This window comes from Xenopus laevis, chromosome 1L (genome assembly GCF_017654675.1).
Source record: "Xenopus laevis strain J_2021 chromosome 1L, Xenopus_laevis_v10.1, whole genome shotgun sequence".
In the NCBI taxonomy this organism is placed as follows: domain Eukaryota; kingdom Metazoa; phylum Chordata; class Amphibia; order Anura; family Pipidae; genus Xenopus; species Xenopus laevis.
In genome coordinates this window covers 37,875,958-37,899,546 of record NC_054371.1, presented here as the reverse complement: position 1 = coordinate 37,899,546, position 23,589 = coordinate 37,875,958, and the positions used below count along the sequence as shown (strand labels likewise).

The 23,589-nt window shown below is 38.9% G+C and overlaps 1 protein-coding gene across 16 annotated transcripts in view; it reads left to right on the top strand.

Moving 5' to 3' along the window:
- The window catches only part of apbb2.L (amyloid beta precursor protein binding family B member 2 L homeolog), a 166,200-nt gene that overhangs the window by 99,248 nt on the left and 43,363 nt on the right, over positions 1-23,589 (top strand). For 12 of the 16 annotated variants that reach the window (XM_018229328.2, XM_041588561.1, XM_041588555.1 and 9 more), the window contains 5 exons: positions 6,811-6,873; positions 7,615-7,700; positions 8,703-8,763; positions 19,779-19,925; positions 23,175-23,302. In XM_018229328.2, coding sequence (XP_018084817.1) covers positions 6,811-6,873; positions 7,615-7,700; positions 8,703-8,763; positions 19,779-19,925; positions 23,175-23,302 — 485 coding nt within the window. The remainder of the gene's footprint in view (positions 1-6,810; positions 6,874-7,614; positions 7,701-8,702; positions 8,764-19,778; positions 19,926-23,174; positions 23,303-23,589) is intronic. The other 4 variants (XM_018229369.2, XM_018229377.2, XM_041588583.1 and 1 more) reach the window with 1 other exon arrangement.

Genomic DNA, 23,589 nt, shown 5'->3' with positions numbered 1-23,589 from the left:
TAAGAAGCTTCAGTGTACCACTCTTTAGGACTATTTAGTGCTGCTGTATAGCTTGGGTTTGTAGTGATGGAGCAACCATTAATATTTAAATAGTAATTAAACATCAAATGTACCTTTGATGGAGGCTTCATCACAGTAATCATTACTGAGCAGAAATCAATTGTGCATTGGAAGTAATTAACAGTAAACAAAAATAAGAGAAGCTAATTGATTATGCATAATGAAGAGTGATACTCAAGAGGACCATAATGCACAGATATCTGTACGAGGATTATTGTTTTTAGAGATTTCCTCTACATATATAATACCTTTCAGGGCTGTGTGATTGGTGTAGCATTGGTGGAGGCATTCAACCAACTTAAGTTTGAGGCTAAGCACTAAATTGTTTTTATGGTTAAAGTAATATATAGTTGCTCCTGCTCATAAATGGACAAACTTGGGGAGCAGATAATTGCACCATACAACATTGTGTCTTCTAAGGTCAAAATCAGTAAGACACACTCTTCTTCCTAGATATAATGTAACCATAACCCACAAGACCCACCTTCTTTATTGAAGGCACCCTGGCACCGTGTGAGTGTCTGGAGAGTACCTGCTCTCCTCTCCACTTGTTAAGGGTGACAGCATACTTTTATATTTTAGTTATGCTAGGCGAATAAAAAATTCAGAATAATAATTTAACTTTTTTGTAACTAAATCTGCAAGCTGTCCAGTGCTTGATAGATATCTATATAATATTTTAATTCAAGGAAGGCTGTATGGGTTTTTATATCTTTAGTCTACTAGAAAATCATGTAAACATGAAATAAACTAAATAGGCTGCCCAATTCCCAATTAACTGCCAACTTAATCTGTAGACAGCTTATATCTGCCCCTGTATGGGGGCCGTTACCTCCAAACAAACAACTGAGAAGGCTGGGTTCACCCCTTTCCTTTTCAATTGCAAAGGGTGGGGTCAATGTAATTAATAACAAACCTAACATCTACAATACAGTCTTCATGAATAGCTTGATACATTTGACAAATTCATTGAATGCTACTGTGCTCTTAATATGCACAGAAGTAAAGGACACATATATAATCCAGATCTGGCACCTAAACAAATTCCTTCCTGTATTGCTGAGCTTCCTTAGTGTTCTTCCTGCTTTTATCATAAGGGATCTAGAAGGAAGAGGATTACATTTGAATTCGTCGATGGCCAGACTCCAACAGGAAAGGAATGTTGATGTTTCCTTAAAAGGTTCTTCTTTGACTATTGTGTAGTTCTGTGTATTTTTTGTACTGTGAAAATAGGATAATAAGACCTATTTTTGCTTGTATTTTATGGCCATTAATATCAAAGCATCTTCTTTATAAATAGTTGCAATGATCATCGTTAATTACATTTGCATATTTTTACCACTAAATCTCTACTACTGACCACACTGACTTTAAACAATAATGTTGCTTATTTATGATGATGATGATTGTTATTAAGGGGATGCAACAAGCAGTAATATGACAGCTCTGTTGCACTGGCCAAATTACTAAACCACTTTCTGCACTTGTATAGAGCAAATTCACTGGGTCCAGGCACAAGCTATGTGATACCACTGCTGATATGCTGGCTGGCTTGTTTCAACTGGCTGACAGTTATTAAATGATTTGTATTTTAGAGTGACTATCAAGTGTATAGGCAGCAAACCATGATAAAATAATTGTGAACTAAAAACATTTAACCATGGTCTCCTTGGAGATTCAGTTGCTAATATATTAGACATGGAAACTTTGGCAGTGTAGTGGGAATTTCTGAAATATATTGACTAGGGAAATTTTTTCACAGGATTAAGCACAGGCTGAAAACAGAATGTCTTTTAAATGCTGGATTACAAATAGCAAAAATACTTCACAATGCAAACACCTTTTGGAAAGTTAGCATTGAGTATTGTAATAAAAACATGTATTTAAGGCATTCAAGCTAGTTGGAACAGGTAAAAAGGGCCACAAGAGAATGAAAAAAGCTTGTAAAATAAATAGAAGGTGTAAAATAAATCCCCAGTTTATTTTTAAATATGTAAACAGTAAAAAAAAATTTGTAAATAGGGATGAGACCCTTATTATCAGAGGGAGGACAATTGGTTGATGAGAGCAGGGATAAAAGCAGGGATCTTGAACAGTTTTTTTTGTCTGTACACAACCGAGGAACCAGCAAATTAAGGTTTCCTTTTTAATAGTCCCAGTTCTAATAATGTAGCTACAAATTAAAAGTTGATTTGGGAAGAAGTCCAAAGAGCCTAGAACATGTGAAATTAAACAATGGTGCAGGACCTGATTATATTTATCTCAGGGTAAGAACTCTGCTCTGTGATTGCAGAACCACTTTATATTACTTTTATTTTGCTGGACTCGTCTGGCATGGTGCTGAGAGACTGGAAAATTTCTAATATGATGCAGTTATTAAAAGAGGTATCCAGTTCTCTGTGTGAAAACTAGTCCTGTTAGTTTTAAAGGCATAAGATACAGTAATATATTTAAAATAACAAATCTATGAGTTGAGGGATAAAGGCATAGTTTTAACGCTTTATAAGTCCCTGGTAAAGCATTGCCTTGATTATGCAGTTCCATTTTGGGCCCCAGTCTTTTAAAAGGATATAAATGAGCTGGAGAGACTGCAAATAAATTGTTTAACAGGATGGAATATTTAAATTATGAGGGTAGTTTATCTGGAAAAAATACACATGTGAGGGGACATAACTCTTACATTAGAGGACATTATAGACAGATAGTAGGGAGGGTCTTTTTTCACATGTAAAATAACAAGAGGCCACCCCTTGAGACTAGACATAAAGAACTCAAGTTTGAAGCAGCATAAGTGATTCTTCATGGTGAGGACAGTGAGGTTGTGGAATGCCATGCCGGGTGATGTAATGGTTGATTCTGTTTATGCCTTTAAATTGCTTGAGTGACTTCTTGGGCAAATATAATATCCAGGGCCATTGTGATCTTACAGTTAGTTTGGAATAGCTATTGGTAGATATATTTTTATATATGTGAGTATATTGATAGGTCTGTATAGGTATGTATATACATACAGTGGGGTTATTTGGAGGGTTGTACATTTGTCTTTTTCAACCCAAATTAATGAGCACTGAAACTATTAATACAGACCAGTGCAATGTTATTGTTCCCACATCAGGATGCTGTTTTGTTTGGAAGGGGAGGAAGGAGAGCACCTTTGCTGAGTAAAATGGTTATTGATCTGATACACTTTATGATTATTTGTAAATAAATACTGGGCCCTTTTCAGAACTGTGGCAGTGAACTCAAAATACTGTTATTATTTTAACTGTGTTTTCAGCTATGACAGGAGTAGATTAGTATGAACAAAAGCACAGAAATTTTGCCTTAGATTCTATTTGTATCACGTTGTATTAATTTTTTTAATACAATAGCACTTTTTGCTTTCTTTCTGCCCACTGTAAAAAACACAAGCCTCGAGGAATTTCAAACAGCCAGCAACTCCCAAAGTAGTTATTTTTTTTGGAGAAAACCATTATCCATTCATTTGTCCTTTGCCAGCTGTAAGGGAGATTGTCTCCTTTCTCCAGAGCTGTTGACTTCTCCTAACAATACAAATGACTCTCAGCTGACAGAGCACATTTCCATATTTACATAATGTAATGTTTTCTGACATAAAGGTGAAAGTGAAGTGTAGATTTTACCTCCATTCTACAGACAGACCACATAGAAAAAAGGACGTTTCCTTAGGTTATGTCATATTAATAGAAATGTACATGCTCATCTGGAATTGCTAAATGCCCTTTCATACAACAGGAACATTTCTTAACACTTCATGCCCTTTCTTTTTGACAGATCTGTCAGATTTTTTAAGCAATGTACAACTGCTGCAGTTTCAGTTTAGCATCTTAACATTTGTTCCTTAGTAAGCAAAATCAAATACATATAACCTTTTCAATCAGATTTAAAGTTTTTATGTTCTAGAAAAGGCAGTGGATCTCAAACTGTGGGACTGGCTCCCTTGGGGGCTTAGAGCAGTGCCAAAAGGTGTTGGGGTGCAGCTTGAATTCCAGTTATGGTTAGAATTGGGGAGAATGGCTTTTTGCTGTCCTTAAAGGGGACCTGTCACCCGAAAGAAATATTACAAATCCACATTTATCAAGCAAAATAAACTTTGAATCTTGTTTCCTTCAGTCTGGGAATTCATAATTATAGCAAGCAGGCAGGAGCCATTTTGTGGACACTGTTATTAAGCCGTGCATCATCTCAGAATCTTGTTTGTGCACCAGAATGGGGTACCCGATGTCCATCCCCATGAACTGATTACACAATGAAATGCTAAAAAAAGGGGGAATGCGTGGTGAGAAGTGATGTGGTGGGCAGGTGCAGGTTGAGTTCTTTTCCTGCTCTCCCTACCCGCCACTGTCAAATGCTGGCTTCCGACTTCCAGGTTCGTCTTTTATAGATGATGCGCCTGCTCGCCCTGCCCCTTTTGTGACGTCACTGGCGGGGTGGGTATATAAAAGGAAGTGCGGATGTGGGCGGGTGCGGGCCAAGGGAGGGCGGGTCGGGGAAATCCCGACCCGCACATCACTAGTGGAGAGCAATGACATCTAGGAAGTGCTGAATGGAAGTAATTGCCTGCCCCGCCTCTATGCCTAAGGCATAGAGGAGGGGTAGGCAATATTTGATTGACAGCTGAGATTTTCAAATGAGTTTACAACAGCTATGAATGCTTTAATAAAAAAACTAATATGGTATTCATGTTTAATTTGAAAAGGATTTTTAAAGCTTTTTATGTCTAGGTGACAGGTGCACTTAAATACACTGAAAATCTTAATTAGGTTGGTATTTGGGGTAAATGCATCTTTTGCTGAATGACTGACGCATCAGCATGTTTCTATATTTGTACTCATTTCATGGCCTTGGATTATAACTTCAAGGGGGGTCCTGGCCAAAGGTTGGACCAAAAATGTTTGACAACCAATGAGAGTAGGACATAAATAAAACCTAAAGCCAAATCGGAAGACCGAATGACAAAATCTTGTGCCAAAAATCGATGTCTATTTTTTATTTTTCATTTGTTTATCTTTAAGGTTGAATGACTAGGTTGTAAAAGGGAAAAGGGCCATCTGAAGACCTTATGCACAGAAAAATAAGAGTTTGTGTAACTCATCTTCAACTTTAATGGAGAACAAAAGCCAATGTCCAAAGATGTCCCCCAGTAGATACCCCATGTTTGTTTTCTGTTAAAGCACAGAACACACTCATGGCTGCTAACATGTTTAATAAAGGACATGTATCATAGGTTTAAGCCATTTATTAACATTGTTAAAGCCATTTAGAATGTGGGATATTTGTGTCCAATTTGGAAGGTTGTGTGGTCTTTAAAATACTTGCTTCAAATCCATGCACTACGTTAATTTGTGTTTGTGATGACAATTAATTGACTAAACTTTTATTCTATTCTTCATTGTATAAAGGGGATCTCCATCCATGTTTTTTTGCATAATGAAAGAAAGTTAGCAATTCTAAGTGACTTTCCAATAAACATTCATTGAACATTCCAATGGTTTTAAAGTTATTTGTAATTGTTATTCACATTAAAAGCAGTTTGTTATCCATTTCTGTTCACCGTGTCTGACCGATGATCAGTTGATCAGCTGCTTCTGCTACATTGTTTCAAGAGTGACAACTACTGAAGCAGAGAAAATAAATGGTTCCAGTAGGCCCGGCTTTCAGTAGCTGTTAAATTAACAAATCATTTGAAAACCAATTATCATTTTTCAATGAATTTATACTGGAAAATGTGTTTTCTTATATTCTTGTAAAAGTAAAATTTGGGGTAGAGATCTTATGTTAGATTTCTTCGACAGATGTATCCTAACTTTCTACTTATGTTTTGGTGTTTTATGGTGATCGCTGAACCTATCTTAGTAACAGCACCCAAAGAGCACCAACAATGTGTGTATCTCAAGCAGTTGGGAGAAAGCAAAATTGGGGAGATACTGATAGAACTTTTACAGTTACTGGCAGCTTTATCTTTGAGTAAGTCTAGTGCGTACATTATAGTATTTCTAGAATAACCTAGAATATTTAGCCTTTAAAATGTTGTATGAGCACTAGCGAATTTTCTGTAAGCGATACCCATATAAAGGCTAACCCCCTCACCTGGCAGTGTGTAGGCCAGTCTTAAAGGGGCAGTACACACTTATATATACCTTAGTTCAACATGAGCACAATAAATAGGGGTTGTGTTGAAATTGTATCCTGTCCATTCTTTTAATTAAAACAAAATCGTATTTTCCAATGATAAAAAAGTACTGATAGATCACTGTGTTTACCTTCACTTTCTTTTGCTCTCTCCCCCGTAATAAGGATAGCTTGTTTAAATAGAAATATTGAGCTGTATATAAACAAACCCCTCCCAGCATCAGACTGCAAAAGGAGTTCATCATACAGAGAGCCTTCTCCTCTTCCCACAGTTGTTCAGAAGAACCACAGGCAGTTAGAAAGTGAAACTACATTCAGTCTATGCCATGTTAAGGTGGGGAAGTAACAACGACTGTTAGATATTTCTTAATTAAATAAACGTGCAAAACAGTATGTTGAGCACAAGGCCTATTCAGTGAGTTAGTGTTGAACAAGGGGGGAAATTGCCCCATGTAAGTGTCTGCACCAATGAATTGAATTAGATGATAATTAGATGGTAACCTACCCTCTTATTATATGCTAACAAGACTGTCTTGTGTTTTTTGTTCTGTTTGTTTTCTTTTTACCAATGTGCCTCCTCCTGTGTGAATAATTGTATAGAAACAGCCTTGGAGTGATTTTGCTGTTCTGAATGGGGGAAAGATTAATGTTGACATTTGGAAGGCAAGTATCTGGTTAGATCATTTCAAAGTGTAAACCTATTATTTCTGTGTGCATGGCAGTGGCTGCTTTTTTTTTCACAGTTACCATTCAAAGACCAGGCAGCTTTAGCACTGGGTCACATGTGGAGATTCGTCACGTTGACTAAACCTCTTGAAAGACTATGAAAATATTAGTTTACTGTCCCCAAAATGTAGACATCCCCTTTGTCACACTGTCAAATCTCCAGGTGTAGCTTTGGATTAAAAGCAAAATCACAGGTTTTTCTTTATCTGATGTGGTATCAAATTCTTCCTTATTCCTTTCAGCTTTCTAACCGGAAGGTCTGTTTTTTTTCTTTGAGAATATGTTTCTTCACCTGGATATTAGCATAAAGTGCATGAACTTTTCTTTTGAACAAATCTTCTATGCTTCTTTGCTTGGAGAAAAGTGCACCTTTTTCTGTTATTCCAAGAAACCTTAAGATACCTTGGGGTATATTCATCAAATGCCAGTCATCCAAGTCTGTAGAGCATTTATACTGCTGCTTTCCTTGAAGCCAGGATAAAGATATCAGTGCTGCACCAAGTGATGATTACATAAAATAAGTGCAGTATGGACCTTTGATGTATATACACAATATTTCTTTGTACAAGGTATCTTATATCTTCATACATATGGACTGTTATCTTGCTTCTCCCTTGTTTTCGATCATTTTGTGAACCTTACTATGTCCATGTTGTAACCTGAGATATCTCTCTTTAGGATTTGCATGCAGCCACAGTCAACCCAGATCCAAGTCTAAAGGAGTTTGAAGGAGCAACATTACGCTACGCCTCCCTAAAGCTAAGGCAAGTATTATTTTTATGGTTATGTCAATGCAAAGATTGCAATTTCCTGTACATGTATAGGATCTATTATCTGGAATTATTGAGGCCTGGGATTTTCCAGATAAGAGTTCTTTCTAAAATCTGGATTTGGATTAAAAAATGTGAAACATTAAATAAACCCAATAGGATTGTTTTGCTACTAATATTCATCCATGCAGGTTTTATAAAAGTTTTATAATTACAGAGAAAAGGAAATAATTAAAACATTTTTTAATTATTTGGTTAAAATGGAGAATCCATGGGAGATGGCCTTCCCATAGTTTGGCGCTTCCTGGATAAAAGGTTTGCAGATAAAGGACCCCATATCTGTATTAATAGTGCATTTTTGTGGTTTCCTCTGATTCCACTTTTCATCATTCAAGCTCTCTGTAGAATAAAGGGATGTTTTATAATAAAAGGATCAGTAGTACCTGAAAACTATAATTTCCTATATACATTATTGAGTTTTCTCCTTAGTTCATTCTTGGCTAAAAAAAAATAGTGAGATTTTTCTGATATTTATTGATATTTTTTTTTAAATTTTCTCTCCTTAACCTCTCTGGGTTATAGAGGTGACAATGACCATTGTCTCTAATGGCACAGTGTAATTATTTTAGTGGAATAATTCTATCACTATCAATGGACTTACTTGAAAATTCTTGAGTTAGGTTAGTACATCCATTCACAAGAAGTCAATGGGAACCCCAAGCAACTTGAGAAGAATTATTTTGGGCTTCTTCGCCCTAGAGGAATTAAGGTGAGAAATAGTATAGATAGACTTGTAAAGTTTCCTTTTTGTTATCAAATCCTCTTAGCCAAATGTGATAGCTCTAAATGCCCAGTAACTTCAGTAACTTAAACGGATGTGGACGTTTTGTTGGGTTTTGAAAATATTCTCTTTTAGTTAAAGGTTACTTTACTAGCCTATACTTTTTTAAATTTATATCTAAATACGGCCCTAAAGACGTGTATTCTGATTCTTAGAAATGGGCCTCAGTCTGAAGAAGAGGATTCCTCCAGCATTAACAGTGATCCTGAAGCCAAGGTAAGAATACTGAGATGTATATAAACTGAGATGTATTTAAACTCTTTTTTTAGTGGGTTGAAACTTGTAAATCTTTATTTACGAATAGTTCCCCAGATCCTCAATTGGATTGTGATCAGGGATGTGATTGGGCCACTGTATAACAGATAATACGCAGAAAACTATATTTATATTGCAAAAGTGCTTAGAAGAGCAATTTGCACAATTTTATAATACGTTCATTGATGTTGAGTGTTTCTGTTAATATTGCAAGTGGTGAGAGGAGGACATGGACAATTTAACGCCGTTTCCACTGTACAGCATCGGCAGTTATAATGCCCATCAGTGTCACCAACAACTCGATAGCTTTTAAAATTGCAGAAGTGGGAGCTGCGCACCAAAAAAATTTAATTATTACATTACAGTGTGAAGTATATTCCATGGGAAATAATGTACAGCTATCTCTCAGTGCCAGATGCATAAGAAATATGTCTAGCAGTGATAGCAGCATTCTCTTTCTTTGCATTACTAATACACAGACAGTATTCTGTGGCTTCTCTTTAGATATAAGCTGTGCTTGGTAAGGTCACGAGCCGTTCCATTTATGCAGATGTGTGATTCTGCTGACTGCTCCAACATGCATACAATGTTCCTGCCACCTTGTGGATGTACAAGGCCAGGCCATTGCACCTTGTATTCATTTACCATTAAAGAGATGATTTACCATTAAGTTAACATACAATGGCTAATTCTAAGCAACTTTTCAATTGGCCTACATTTTTTCTTTTTTATAGTTTTCGAATTATTTCCCATCTTCTAACTTTCTTCAGCTTTCAAATGGGGGTTGCTGACCCCATCTAAAAACAAATGGTCTAATGGTCGGACTGGTGGGTGCAAGGCCCAGGTGCCCCCACCATGCCCCCACACCCCCATACAGGGGGCCACCACCACCCACCATCCCTTGTGGGTGTGTTAATTAAACCTAGCTTCACCCGGTGTCCTTTAGACCCAGTCTGACCCTGAATGTAAGGCTACAAATTTACATTTATTGCTACTTTTTATTACACATCTTTCTATTCATCTCCTATTCATAGTCCAGTCTCTTATTCAAATCAATGCATGGTTGCTAGGGTAATTTGGACACTAGCAACTGTATTGCTGAAATTGCAAACTGGAGAGCTGCTGAATAAAAGCTAAATAACTCAAAAACCACACATAATAATAAAAAATTAAAGCTCTCTACATCATACTAAAAGTTAATTTGAAGGTGAACAACCCTTTGGCCAGCTTAAGCCAGGTTTCACTTTCCTTATCAGTGATCAGTTGTGTGATTATGGAAAGCTGAAGGCATTGCGGGTGAAAGGGCTGAGATGGGCCCAAAACTTTGCTTGGGGCACTGTGCCCATTAGGTCATACAAATAAATCCGTTTGCTGACCAAAGCAATTCATACTATTCAAAAATCAGAATTTCCTATGACATACTGTATGTAATTTTACTATACGTTAAGCTCCCAATAGCTTGGCTATTGGCAGATTCTTTTTTTCTGCACATACCTGCAGGCCTTTGGGAATAAGATTTCCCTGCCTCCTGATGTTTTCCTCTGACATATCTAGATCAGGACATCCCTGACAACTTTTTTTTCCTGTTTTAATTATCAGGATGTAGAGGGTCTTAAAATGTCTCCTTTTCCTTTCTGATTTAGCATGGCAGATGCTTATTGACCCCTTCCACATAAGATTCATTCCATCATATTCAAGTGATGCTTTATGGGATGTGTTTGTGCAGTGGCGTAACTAGATATTACTGGGCCCCACAGCAAATTATTTTTCAGGCCCCCAAAATGTTTAGAGGTTGACTTGTTTCTCCAATATTTATTGAAATTGTATATGAATTAGGGCCTCATGGGGCCCCTATACCTCCTGGGCCCCCCTGCAGCCGCAGGGTCTGCTTCCTCTGTAGTTAAGCCCCTGTGTTTGTGGATTTCACCAGTTACTGTTGGAACTGGGAAGAGTGAAAATCACAAGAGATACAATAAATGAATAAAGCAAAATATCTAAAAAGATCTACCATCCCTGGCACTATAAAGTCCTTTCTTTGGATTTTAGTCTGGGTTGGATATTTAACCCCTCCTATCATAGCTCTGGAGCAGCAACAGTGTCAGACTGGGATGCCAGGGGCCCACCAGAAAACCTTAGACCATGGAACCCCTTTACAAACTATTATTCCTCCTTTCTTCACTCAACCAACTTATTTTCCTGTCTTTTATCTCTACAATAGTATACTATATTCTTTCATTATTAAGCCCCATAAAGAAGTAGGGAATGACCATGAAATAGGCCAAATGGTGAGAGCAAGGGTGCCCACTGACACCTGGGCCCACCAGGCGTTTTCCTGGAGCCCGGTGGGCCAGTCCAACACTGGGCAGAAGAAAATATACAGATTGCGTGTTTTTTTTATTGGCCCCTGGCAAAACTTTCTCTTTCCCTCTCGTCTTTCCTTCCTTTCTACCTTAATCTCTCTCCTACTTAACCTAGTTTAGAACTAGATTTTTTTCCCAAATCGACAAATCTCCTCTTCTTCAGGTGACTAATCTCCCTGAAATGTCTTCCTGCTGGCAAGAATGTGAATCGCCAGCGGAATGTAAGGCATTTCAGGGAGAATAGTCGAAGAAGAGGAGATTTGACGCTGGTTGACTAATCTCCCCAGAATCTTACCGTGTGCCACCACCCTTACAGCTGCAGGTCATTGACTATTTTTCTGTGAGGCTACAATTTTATTGTTAGTGTTAATTATATTTATTGTTACTTTTATTGTTATTGTTTTGTTGTTACTTCATCTAGCCTCTCATTTAAACCGCTGCCTGGTTGCTAGGGTAGAACCGGCGGGATGGTACTCGGATCGTTTCGGCACTTCAAAAAATGAAGCGATCTTAGTGCCACCCCACTGGAGATTCAGATTATAGCTGGCGGGAAGGCATTTTGGGGAGATTAGTCGCCTGAAGACTTAAGGTATATTGGCTTAGCGAAAACATGGTAACTTGAGATTCTTTTTGACACCACGTCTGAGCATTCAGTGAGCTATCTATTAGGATATCAGCTGGTGAAATGTTATGTTAACCCAGATACCTTGTTGTATTGATTATGTATCAAAGCTAATACTATGTTGCACCTGCTATTTTTCTTGACAACTGAAAATCAATAAAATTTTAAATATAAAAAAAAAAGAAATTGACGCCTCGCTGTGTTGCATCTTGTTAGGGTTCCCACCTGGCCTGTATTTCACCAGCCAGCTGGAAACCCTAATGTACTTGCTGGTAAATTTGTAAACCCCCTTTGTTCCACCCTTGGTCCACCAAAATCCCCGGTCTTGCTCTATCCCCTCAACAACGCTTTAATCATGCCTACTCACCCAATTTCTGCCCATTCTGCACTGTCTAGGTCAGAATTTATCTCCTCCTGACCCCACGCTCTCCGATTACATAATCATCTAGCCTCTTTTCCCTGCCCGCCTGTCATGAAAAACCATGGGGTCCCATATGCATGCTTGCCACCTTTCCAACGCTGACCCATGCACACACTGCCTCTGAACCACCCTTTTGCTTCAGGACTCTATTGTTTGACAGGACTCCAATTTGAACCTCCCTGATTGTAGCCCTGTGTCCTACTGCCTGTGCACTGTGTTCAGTTTTGGTAGGAGTCATTGAAGAGCAATCTCACCATCACTACCAATAAGAAAGTGCTGCCTCATACTTGCCCACATGCCTGGGGCAACAGATAGAAGTGCAGAGAACAAGCAAACTGCTTACACAGGAGTTATATTCCATCAGTTATCACAAGTTCCTGAGGACCCTTATCACTTTTATATCTGTGGACGTGGAATATACTTTTCTGACAGCTTCTCTTTGTAATGCTTTATTGCAGCTGGCCCCCATGGATTGTACAAGCAATTAATTTTAATTAACGCTGGCAATCTCGCAATCATAAAACATGCAGATCCATTTATTTAGTAAACCTTCTGAAAATAATTTGCATATAAATTATTTTCATGCTGTGCTGACTGCGAGGAGGCATATTTAATTTACAATGGCATGACAGAGATAGAAATACAGCTTGCCTACAGCCGAGCAGCAATCATTTCATCTGTAGATAAGAGAGAGAGATAGTCAAGCAATGGTGCTGGAGCTGTTGCACAAATAACAATCTCAAACTTGCCTTTGTCTTTTTGTGGGTGGGAAAGGCCTGGGTGGCATCCAATATCTTGGTGTAAAGCTGGTGATACATGGAGATGTGGTTGGGTAATCTGGCCTGTATGATGGCATTAGGAATATTTGGTATCTAATCTAAGTGTCTATCATCCCCCTCATCCTCATACAGGAGGTCTCTAGTTTATCTGGAATCAGTTTAGTTTGGTATTTCCAGTTTATGGATGCTCCCAGAGCCCCCAGGGTGTCAACTGTTCACTTAAAACCAAAACTTCATCCAAACTTATGACTTAAGCACTGAACCTTTTGTCCACATAATTAGTTAAAAGACACATCTGGCTGTTAGGATCTTCAGCAACTAAATTGCTAGAGAGAAGCAGAATAGAACATTAGTAGATCTACAAGTGTTAGTTTATAGTAAAACTAAATAGTGAACCATTCTATAAAGTTATTTTATGCACCCGGGGAGGCCCATTTATCAGTCTCAATATTTTCTGAAAACGACTCCATCCAAATCCGCATAGGTTTTTTCCCCTTATTTATCAATACTATTTATCAATACACTTTCCCGGAAATTTTTCCAAGTGGGAAATAAACGAATCATACACATTTTTCAGATTTTCCACCCCAAAACTCAACTTTTTTCTGATTTTTGCCCAAAAACCACAAAATCTTCAGAATATTGCATGAAACCCAGCGCAGATCAAGATATCTTCAGACTTCTCCCATTGACTTATATGCAACCTCGCAAGTTCTTAGATGCTGAATTTCCGGATTCAGATTTTTTTCATCCTCGGGGTATAATAAATCCTGAACATTTTTGCGTTTTTTTCACTAACAATTCAGATTTTATATAAAAAAAAATGCATATTTTTCAGGTTTTTAGCATTTGGGCTTTAATAAATAACACCCTTAGTGTTGTTTATTTTGTTGATAGCCAGACTTTGAAGGTAGAAAAATAATAGCTCATATTTTACAGAAAACGTTTAAAGTAGAACTATAGATACCCAGTATCTTGTTTGGGCTTTAACATAAGGTTAAAAATATTTCTGAAAATCAAGTGACCTGTTATTGTTATGGAAATGTCGATAACTGACTAGAATTGGATTACATGAAGGGGAAGCAAGGGACGGGAAAGGTTACACAACTCCCAATACATTGTGCAGGCGTGCAGTGGTGTCTTGCTGCCAATAGTTATTGACTCCCCAGTAAGTGTTAAATATTTGAATATAGAGAACTTTCACATCAACACATTTTAATTAGGCAATTTTTGCCTGTTTTACAGCTATAGGCAGAAACCCACGCAGTTGTTATCACTTTCACTGTTCACACTTGAGCTTTGCTGCTTTTGTGCCACATTCACTTGCCATTTTTGAGGAAATGTAGCACAGTTATGGGACCTGTTATCCAGAATGCTTGGGACCTGGCGTTCTCAGGATAACGGATCTTTCTGTAATTTGTATTTTCATACCTTAAGTCTACTAGAAAATCATGTAAACATGAAATAAACCCAATAGGCTGGTTTTGCTTCCAATAAGGAGTAATTATATCTTAGTTTGAATCAAGTACAACTTAAAAGATAATGTTTTATTACCACAGATAAAAAGGAAATCATTTTAAAAAGCGTGGATTTTGGATAAAATGGAGTCTATAGGAGACGGCCTTTCCACAGAGTTTTATGGGTTTCCGGATAACGGATCCTGTACCTGTACTTTTTTTTCTGCTGTTTCCCAAACTCCTCCAGGTGGGAAGCTTACTCCCAAAGTTCCCAAAAAGTCATTCTTTTGTTGAATGATTCAGATACTGTGGGAGCTGAAAGAATCAAGAGATCCCTGTTATTAAAGTCAAAATATTTTCAGATGGTCCCCTCAGATGTAACCACTTGCAGGCTGCCCCCCGTTAAAACAAATATAACTTCCAGAGCTGATTCCAGGAGATTTTGTTCCCTTTGGAAATAATCACTTTTTTATTGAGCAGAGATTTCCTGAATGGGTCCTGGCTGAGATTCCCTAATATGACCCTGGTAAAAAGCTTTCAAATGGCATGTGTGTAAGGAACAAGGTCATTCCACCGGATGCTGCATAATCGGAGTTTGTACCTTTACTGAGTTATCATCTCTAAAACTCAATTTTGTTCATTCGAGCTCCATTCAGTGATCAGTCAGTAGCCTTCCGTTGTGTATCTATTATACTTACAAAGAAAGAGAGAGAATGGCATTCTAATACAGAAATGACTAGGGATTCACCGAAACCAGGATTAAGTTTGGGTTCCTTCAGCAGAATTTGGCTGAATCCAAGTGCCTGGCTGAACCGAACCGACTTTTCGTCACACTAACAAGGAATTCAAAAATTCCTCAACTGCATGCTGCACACGCGAGTCTCTTTCCCCATTATCTGCATATGCAAATTAGGGTTCGGATTCGGTTTGGTATTCAGCCATATCTTTCACAAAGGTTTTGCAATTTCGGTCGAATCCTAAAATAGCAAATTCGGTGCATCTGATGTAACTACTATTAAATATTACCGGGCCCCACGGCAAATACATTTTCAGGCCTCCAAAATGTTTATAGTTTGACTTGTTTTACCTATATTCATTCAAACTGTATATGAATTAGGGCCTTGTGGGGCCCCTATACCTCCTTGGCCCCCCTGCAGTCGTCCGGTCTGCTTCCTCTGTAATTATGCCCCTGCCTAGAAATGATGCAAATTAGATAGACTGTGCCTAGTGATATCAGATGTAATCAGTGCCTAGAGATGTCAAATGAGACAAACCATAATGTACCCCCTACAGTTCCATAACCTGTATAAAATTGCTGGACCTCCTGGCTGACTAATTTAAAGCAGGAGGTACCTAAATCCTTATGTAATCATTATGTTAGCCAACAACTGTGCCCTTTATTGGTCTATTACTTTAATTTCACATATGAAACAGAAGCAACCTTGTGACAGTGATGAGTTTAGTATTTAGGGAATACAGTCTTTTCAGGGCTGTGACAGGCACTGCGGTGCTTAAATATGACTTGTTTGCAGCTAGACTTGGCTGGTTGCCTGACCAAGCATTAGAGTTCAGCCATAGAATTAGAGGAAAGTTGCAGATACATCTTGCAGCACTATAGAACTATAACACATACCATTGCTATGGGGTTGCCACTTCCAAACAAGACGGGCTCCTGACCCCTAGAGGAAGGATTAATACTACACTCAGCCTGGGATATGCACACGTAAACCATTAGACATTGTTTGTAGAAATATTTCCCTAATATATCTATTAAAAATCCTTATCATTAATGCAGAATGTGCAGTATTAACATGTCACATGTGATTTGCTGACCCCTGCAATTTGTATAAAGCAGTTAACCCCCAAATCCTCAGTGTGCGGGAAGAAGTATGGGACCTGTTATCCAGAATGCTCGGGACCTTGGGTTTTATAGATAATTTGGATCTTCATACCCTAAGTCTACTAGAAAATCATGTAAACATTAAATACATCTGATAACCCCTGAACCTGGTCGGTTTTGCTTCCAATAAGGATTAGTTATATCTTAGTTGGGATCAAGTACAAGCCACTGTTTTACTATTACAGAGAAAAATGTTATGATAACTGGTTTCAGGATAAGGGATCCTATACCTGTACAATAAGGGCAAGGGCACACGTGATGTTTTTACGTTGCATTTTTAAAAGAGTGCAGCCAAGCGTAAATACACACAAAATGAAACCCTAATAGAATACGCACTATAGCAATTCCCACTGGGCACTTGCCAGCCAGCATCCGCCACACAACGCCAGTATTTGCATTTTTCAGGAAACGCCATATTATTTATCTCTATGGGATCTGCAGGTTTGGAAATATACGCTGTATTTCCAATATGATGCCAAAATCTCGTGAGAAGATTGCACATATACTTTAGATGTCTTCCCGCCCGCTATAATTAAAAGTTGCCTGCGCTAAAGCACATGCGGCGCTTCGTTTTCCGAAGTCGCCTGAAGTTTTCTCGTGAGGCAACTTCGGGCGACTTCAGAAAACAAAGTGCCGCGTGTGCTTTAGTGCAGGCGACTTTTCATTATAGCGGACGGGAAGACACACAAAGGCAGTTCAGGGAGATTGTCGCCAGGCGACTAAATCTCCCCGAATCTGCCGTGTGTCACAAGCCTTGTTTGAAAACAGACAGAAAATTACCTAATTTCTACTATTAAAAAGAAAGCATCGTTTATGACCACATGAGGGCAGACCTGCTCTGATTATGCTTCTCTGATAATGCTACATGAATATATATAATGTGGCAGTTATTATAACTATTCCCTTTTACAGTTCTGAATCATGAGCTATCAAAGTAATCTCAGTGTTTGAACATCTCATTTTTTTTTTTACATTTTGGCACAATTTTACATTACTTATTTTAAAGGGTTGGGAGGAGCAGTGCCTGGTAACATATACTAACTTACTGGCGTCAGAATGTAAAGAGCTGGCTGCTCTGGGGAGAAATAAATATTACAAGCAACGTTACAAAATAATGTTACACTTTAAACAAAATAATATTTTTTTCCATCCCTTTTACGTGTTGCACCATTAGATGTTGATTGCAAGACATGTGGGCAAGCCAAGCTGTGTGTGACATTAGGAGGTAGCCATGAAGCTTATGCTATACAGAGGCACAAGCCCAGTTTAAGCTGTGCTATTTGTTCCTGCAGCTCTTTCTTGCATATAGATCACTGTGATTAATGCCAGTGTGTTAGACCCACACTACAACAGCAATGCCTCTAAGTCAGGAGAAGAATTTCCCACCTGCCGGTGTATGTTGCTGAGGACTCAGACTGCTGCTTCTAGTTATTATTCAACGCCAGGTGGAGAACCACAATCTGAACATGTAAACATCCCTGAGAGCTGCTAAAGACAGTCCATTTCATTATTTCACCAGCCATTGCTTATTAAAGGTTTTTGATATTACAGTATTTATATAAATAAATAAAAGATAATGGGGTTGCATTGGGTGAGTCTTTATCTTTTAACACATGGGGGATTATTTATTAAAGTCTGAATACCAAATCCTGCTATAAAATCCCAATTTTTTGTGGGAAAACCTCGATTTTTTTCGAGGATGGAAAAAGTCAGAATCCGAAAGTCTGGCATCTCAGACCTGTCGAGGTTTTATATAAGTCAATGGGAGAAGTCCTGAAGATATCCTGATCTGCGATGGGTTTCGTGAAAAAATCTGAAGATTTTGTCCTTTTCGGGCAAAAATCAAAACAATTTGTTCGATCCAAATTTTTGTATGATTTTCACGATTTTTTCGAGTTTTTTTCCACACTGGAATTTTTGGGGAAAATGTATTGATAAATAAGGGGAAATAAACCGTGCAGATTTGGTCGGAGTATATTAAAGAAAATAATGAGATAAATTCTGATTTTGATAAATAACCCTCCTGTTCATTGTCAGGGTCGGACTGGGGGTCACGGGGCACACCGGGCCTCCCTACTTTGCCTCCAGGGCCTCCCTACTTTGACACACCTGGGCGAACTGCGCCGATCAATGCGTATGTGCTGACGGTGCTGCGCAGCGCCGGATTTTTTTTTTTTTTACAATCCCGAATATCGGGAGAGGAGGTCTGGCCTGGTGGGTGCCCATGAGGGTCTGGGCCCACCGGGTTTTTTCCAGGCCAGTCCAACCCTGTTCTTCATTGTTATAGAGTTGGTTGTAGGGGTTGGTGTAGGGTAACTAAACCTATCCCTTTGCCGTTATGGTTCCCTGCTGTTCTCTCCATACTGTATTTTTCCTTTTATCTTTTCTCACTAATAACATTAAGTTCCTTAAACAGTGGGGTCCCATGACCATAAGGGACTTGTGATATTTTCACATTTTACAACAGGTGGTACATTATTTATAGGGATATAGTGTATAGTTTATTTTTATTTTTTTAGATTATATTCTTCTATGATACTATAGCAAAAAGTAGTAGTATTATTAATTACTAGGAAATTGTGGTTCAAGTGCATAGTAGTGCTCTGGCATAGTGAAACTGAGGGAAGAAGCCATGGAAAGAGTAAAATTGAGGGGTTAATTTTTTGCATTGCTTGATGAAATCTCACTCTTGCTCAAGGCACCAGTTGTAAGCTAGGGATCAGTGCTAACCCGTGTATGTGTGTGTGCTTCTATGGGCTTTGTCTTGGCATCTTAGTAGCTGCTAGAGGCAAATCTGTCTGTTTTTATCCATTTGGGACACCAACTAGTTCCTTGAATAGGCATTTTAATTTTTCATCAGTTCACTTGCCGAATGAATAATGCAATAAAATATAATTTCCACATGCTCACTGTAATACAGGTAAAAATAATTGTAAATACATTCAGTGTAAGAAAAGGGGGAAAGTTCAGGTGACTAGAGTATATCCAAGATATAAGGCTTATAGGATCTTTTGGCTATATGGGATTTAGTGTTACGTTATGTATTTTTATAGTCCCATCTACCGCAATCAATAATAACGTGAGCTCCCGAGGGCAGTACTGCATGCATAATATGAACAAATGAAACCTCAAACAGTCCAACACTAGTCCAGTTTTACAGTTTAGGAGGAATCATAAGCTTGTGCCTTGTTTTTCCCCTTTAAAGGGGAGATAAACAGTACCATCCTAATAAAAGCTGGTGAGCTGAGTATCAGGGATCTGGATATGGTCTACAGCTTACACTGTAGTAAGGTCAGTTCCTCCTTCCAATACTGACTATGGTGAAATTGCTTTGTGTTCTCTTAAAGACACAGCAAACCATTTTTTTCATAATCTATGACTGTGATAACCAGATGTCTGTTGTATATTGCTACTCATGACTTACTTTCTTTTTTCAGTGCTTTGCAGTGCGCTCTTTGGGCTGGGTAGAAATGGCAGAAGAAGACTTGGCTCCAGGGAAAAGCAGCGTTGCAGTGAACAATTGTATCAGGCAGTTATCATACAGCAAGAACGACATCCGGGACACTGTTGGAATTTGGGGAGAGGTAGGCACGCTCAGCAAGCCCTTTATTCTTTCTTCAAATATGGTGCAGGGTGCCTGACATAACAAAATACACTCCTCATTGGGTGTTTGAAGTTACCACTTTGATGAAGTAAAAAAAAACAAAACATGGTGTTTTGTCATATTTTATTCCCTTTGTAAAGCTACTAATTTTACACTGCACTGAACACATATTCTTCTGGCATGTTAAAGTCTCTGGCCTATAGAGCTCACAAAGTAATTTTTGGCGGTGAAGGAACAAGGAGATAACGTATTTGCCCAAAGGCATAGGAAGCGAAAGAATGAATTTGAATGAGATCTGACTGTTTCACATCACAGCATTTCTGAAAGTGATTTGTGTTGTAATGATATAGGAGGGGTAAGTATTCTTGTACCATAAATACATAGCAAAAGTTATACTATAGATGCTGATAATCATTGCAGCATTAGCAGTAATGAGCCAGATGGGAGCTTAGAGTCCTGAAAATTTGCAGTGATTGCCTGTTGCTCATGAACAGTTTTAGCTTTAAGTCACTTAGGTTTTTTTGTCCTGTAACAAGATTGCAGTAAATGCACAGCATAAGGGCAGAGACACACAGTCAGATTCGGGGAGATTAGTCGCCCAGCATCAAATCTCCTCTTCTTCGAGGCGCACAATATCCCCGAACTGCCTTCCCATGCCTTTTCGTTGGCTAGAATCTAAATCGACGGCGGGATGGCACTCGGAGTGCTTTGTTTTCCGAAGTTGCCTCATGAGGAAACTTCAGGCGACTTCTGAAAACAAAGTGGTCCGAGTGCCATCCTGAGGTTGATTTATATTCTAGCCAGCGAGAAAGCATGGGAAGGCAGTTCGGGGAAATTAGGTGCCCCGAAAAAGAGGAGATTTGTCACTGGGCGACTAATGTCTCCGGATCTGAGCGTGTGTCTCTGTCCTAAAGGTCCCTAGGAATCACCTGGCATCTGTTGGCTAAGACAATCAGTAATCAGCCTATTTTTACCAACGTTTCAGTTGATTTTCTTTTTTATTCATACTTTTGAAATATTTCCCTTCTTCTGCCTATTTTCAGCTTTCAAATAGGGGTCACTGACCCTGGCAGCCAAAAACCCTTTGCTTTGTGAAGCTACAATTTTATTGTATCTTTCGTTTTTACTCATTAACCACAAGTAATAAAAAATGAAAACAAATTGCAGATTGTCTCAGAATATCACATCATATTGAAAGTTAACTCCAATATGAAAAACCACATTAATCCTGACCTGGTCTTCAGAGTGCATGGCTTCAATTCCAACAGGATCAAAACAAACATCTCATCTCATATCATGTTCATATACGTAGGCATGTACAAACACACTGCCTTCTCTCTGTCTATATATGTGTTGCTGAATTGTAACTTGAAGTGCCAGAAAAAAATGTGTTTGTCAAGATATCATCTCATTGAAGATAAGTGAACAATTACATATTTTTGCTGCTCTAAACAGGTCCAATGCATTTCTGGGCTGCAGCAGGAAATCTTACTGCAGAAACAAGTGAATGTCATTGTCACCACATTTACTCTGAGGCAGGAGGGTTAAAGGGGATATCCATTTATTTATCAATTAAAGCATGACTCAATAATTTTTTTTCTTCTTTTTGTTTTAATACCCACTGTAAATGAGACAACTGAACTGACCGTATGATATGTCAGTTTTCATAATTCAATACATTAGAAGCTGTAAGAGTAAGCAATGCAGTCTGACAATTAGGGGCAGGTATTCTGTCTGTTTCCTGCAGGGCTTCAGTTCACCTCCACAGCTGGAGTGCCCTTCATTACTTGTCCTTGCTGTCCATTGACTGACCTTGATGTAGTTGTTGCTCTATAAAAGGGACTAGATAAAATGACATTGATGTGCCATGCTGTGATATCATATCATATCTCTCATCACAGTACAGAAGTGAGCACTTGAAACTATAACTCATAGCTCATTTATAAACACTGGGCAAACTTGCCCCAGCAAGTAACCATAGCAACCACCAGCAGTGTAACTACAGTGCGCCGGGCCCCCCTGCGAAAAAATCTTCGGAGGTCTCACTGTACTTCGCAACCTGCCCACTGTCCTCCCCTGGCTCCCCCTCCCACATTATGCCTGCCCACTCCCCACCCAGCACGGAGCAGCCTGTATCCCCCCCTTCCCTAGCCAAAGGTAAGATAGTGGCTGGAGGGGTTCCAAGTAATCACTCAATCACTCAGATGTATACTTTCTTTGTTCTACCTACAGCTGCCTGTAAAAATCAAATCTTTGATTGGTTGCTCTGGGTTACTGCCCAGGAGCAAATTTGCCCAGTGTTTATAAATGATAGCATAGAGGAGAGAAAGAAAGGCTGACCCATCTCATATGTGTAAGTTTAAAATGTAACATTTAATAAATATTAAATGTCCAAAGAAATAGGTTAAAACAAGGGTTAGGATCAGGGGGATGGAACACCTAGGGGGGAATACACAAAAGTGTCGGGAACGAAAAAATGTCTTTAAAATGTCGTAGAAAGTGTCGTAGCAACAGCCGACAAATTCACAGAGCATTCCTCCGCCAATGTACGACACTTTTGAATTAGTGTCGTTAAAAGTGGGCGTGGTTTTTTCGGCGCCACTTTTCCCGACGTTTTTATGAATTACTCGTAAACTCGTTTTTTTCAGACACTTTAGGCTCTCCAAAATGAAAATGTCGGTCAAATTGTCTTTTGAAAAGTCTTGGTGAATGTCGTTTGTACGATGAAAAGATATACGTCATTTTAGAAAATTGTCGGACTTACGAGACATTCAGAGATGGTAACATCTGCCTTTGTGAATTTGCCGTTCGTACGACATTTTACAAATTTGTCGACCGCCACTTCTGGGTTACTTATTATACCGACACTTTTGTGAATTCCCCCCCCTAGAGGCAGTGGGTATAAAAATATAAATGAGCATATAAATGAGCTGGTGTGACACTGGGTATTGCGCCTGCCTAACCAATGTATTATACTGCAGTCTAGAGGCACGATCCAGCAGTTTCTGTTCTCAGCAATTAGGTAGACTCATATTTTCCACCAACCAACCAAGTTGATGCCTCAATTTAGAGTAAAGTTCCAACGCCCTGCCTAACAGTTCTAAAATTTTCACCCACGTTTCACCCGCTATATTCGGGCTTTGTCAAAGGCAAAGCATTTCTAATGTTTCGAGGTAGAAACAGGTTCCATTTAGCAACAGTGTTATTCTTCTTCTGTCCCTTCTTGTAGGGTAAAGACATGTACTTGATCTTGGAGAATGACATGCTGAACCTGGTGGATCCGATGGACCATACGCTGCTTCATTCTCAGCCCATTGTTAGTATCAGAGTCTGGGGCGTAGGACGGGACAATGGACGGTAAGTACAGGAACTGATCGGAACTAGACTCTTTATAAACATTGTATTAGATGGCTACATGGTGCTGTTTAACAGGGCAGAGCTGCGCAAGGCAGATACTATTCAGGTGTTGTGTTTTACTGTGATGTGTAAAAACATGCATAACCCATAAACTCATATCCATTCTTAACGCTCCCATACACGGGCCAATAAAAGATGCCGACAGACCAAGACGGGCCCACGATCGGATCAGCCCGTTATTGCCCACTTTAATTTGGGCATATTTTATACAGAAGCCAGATTCACGG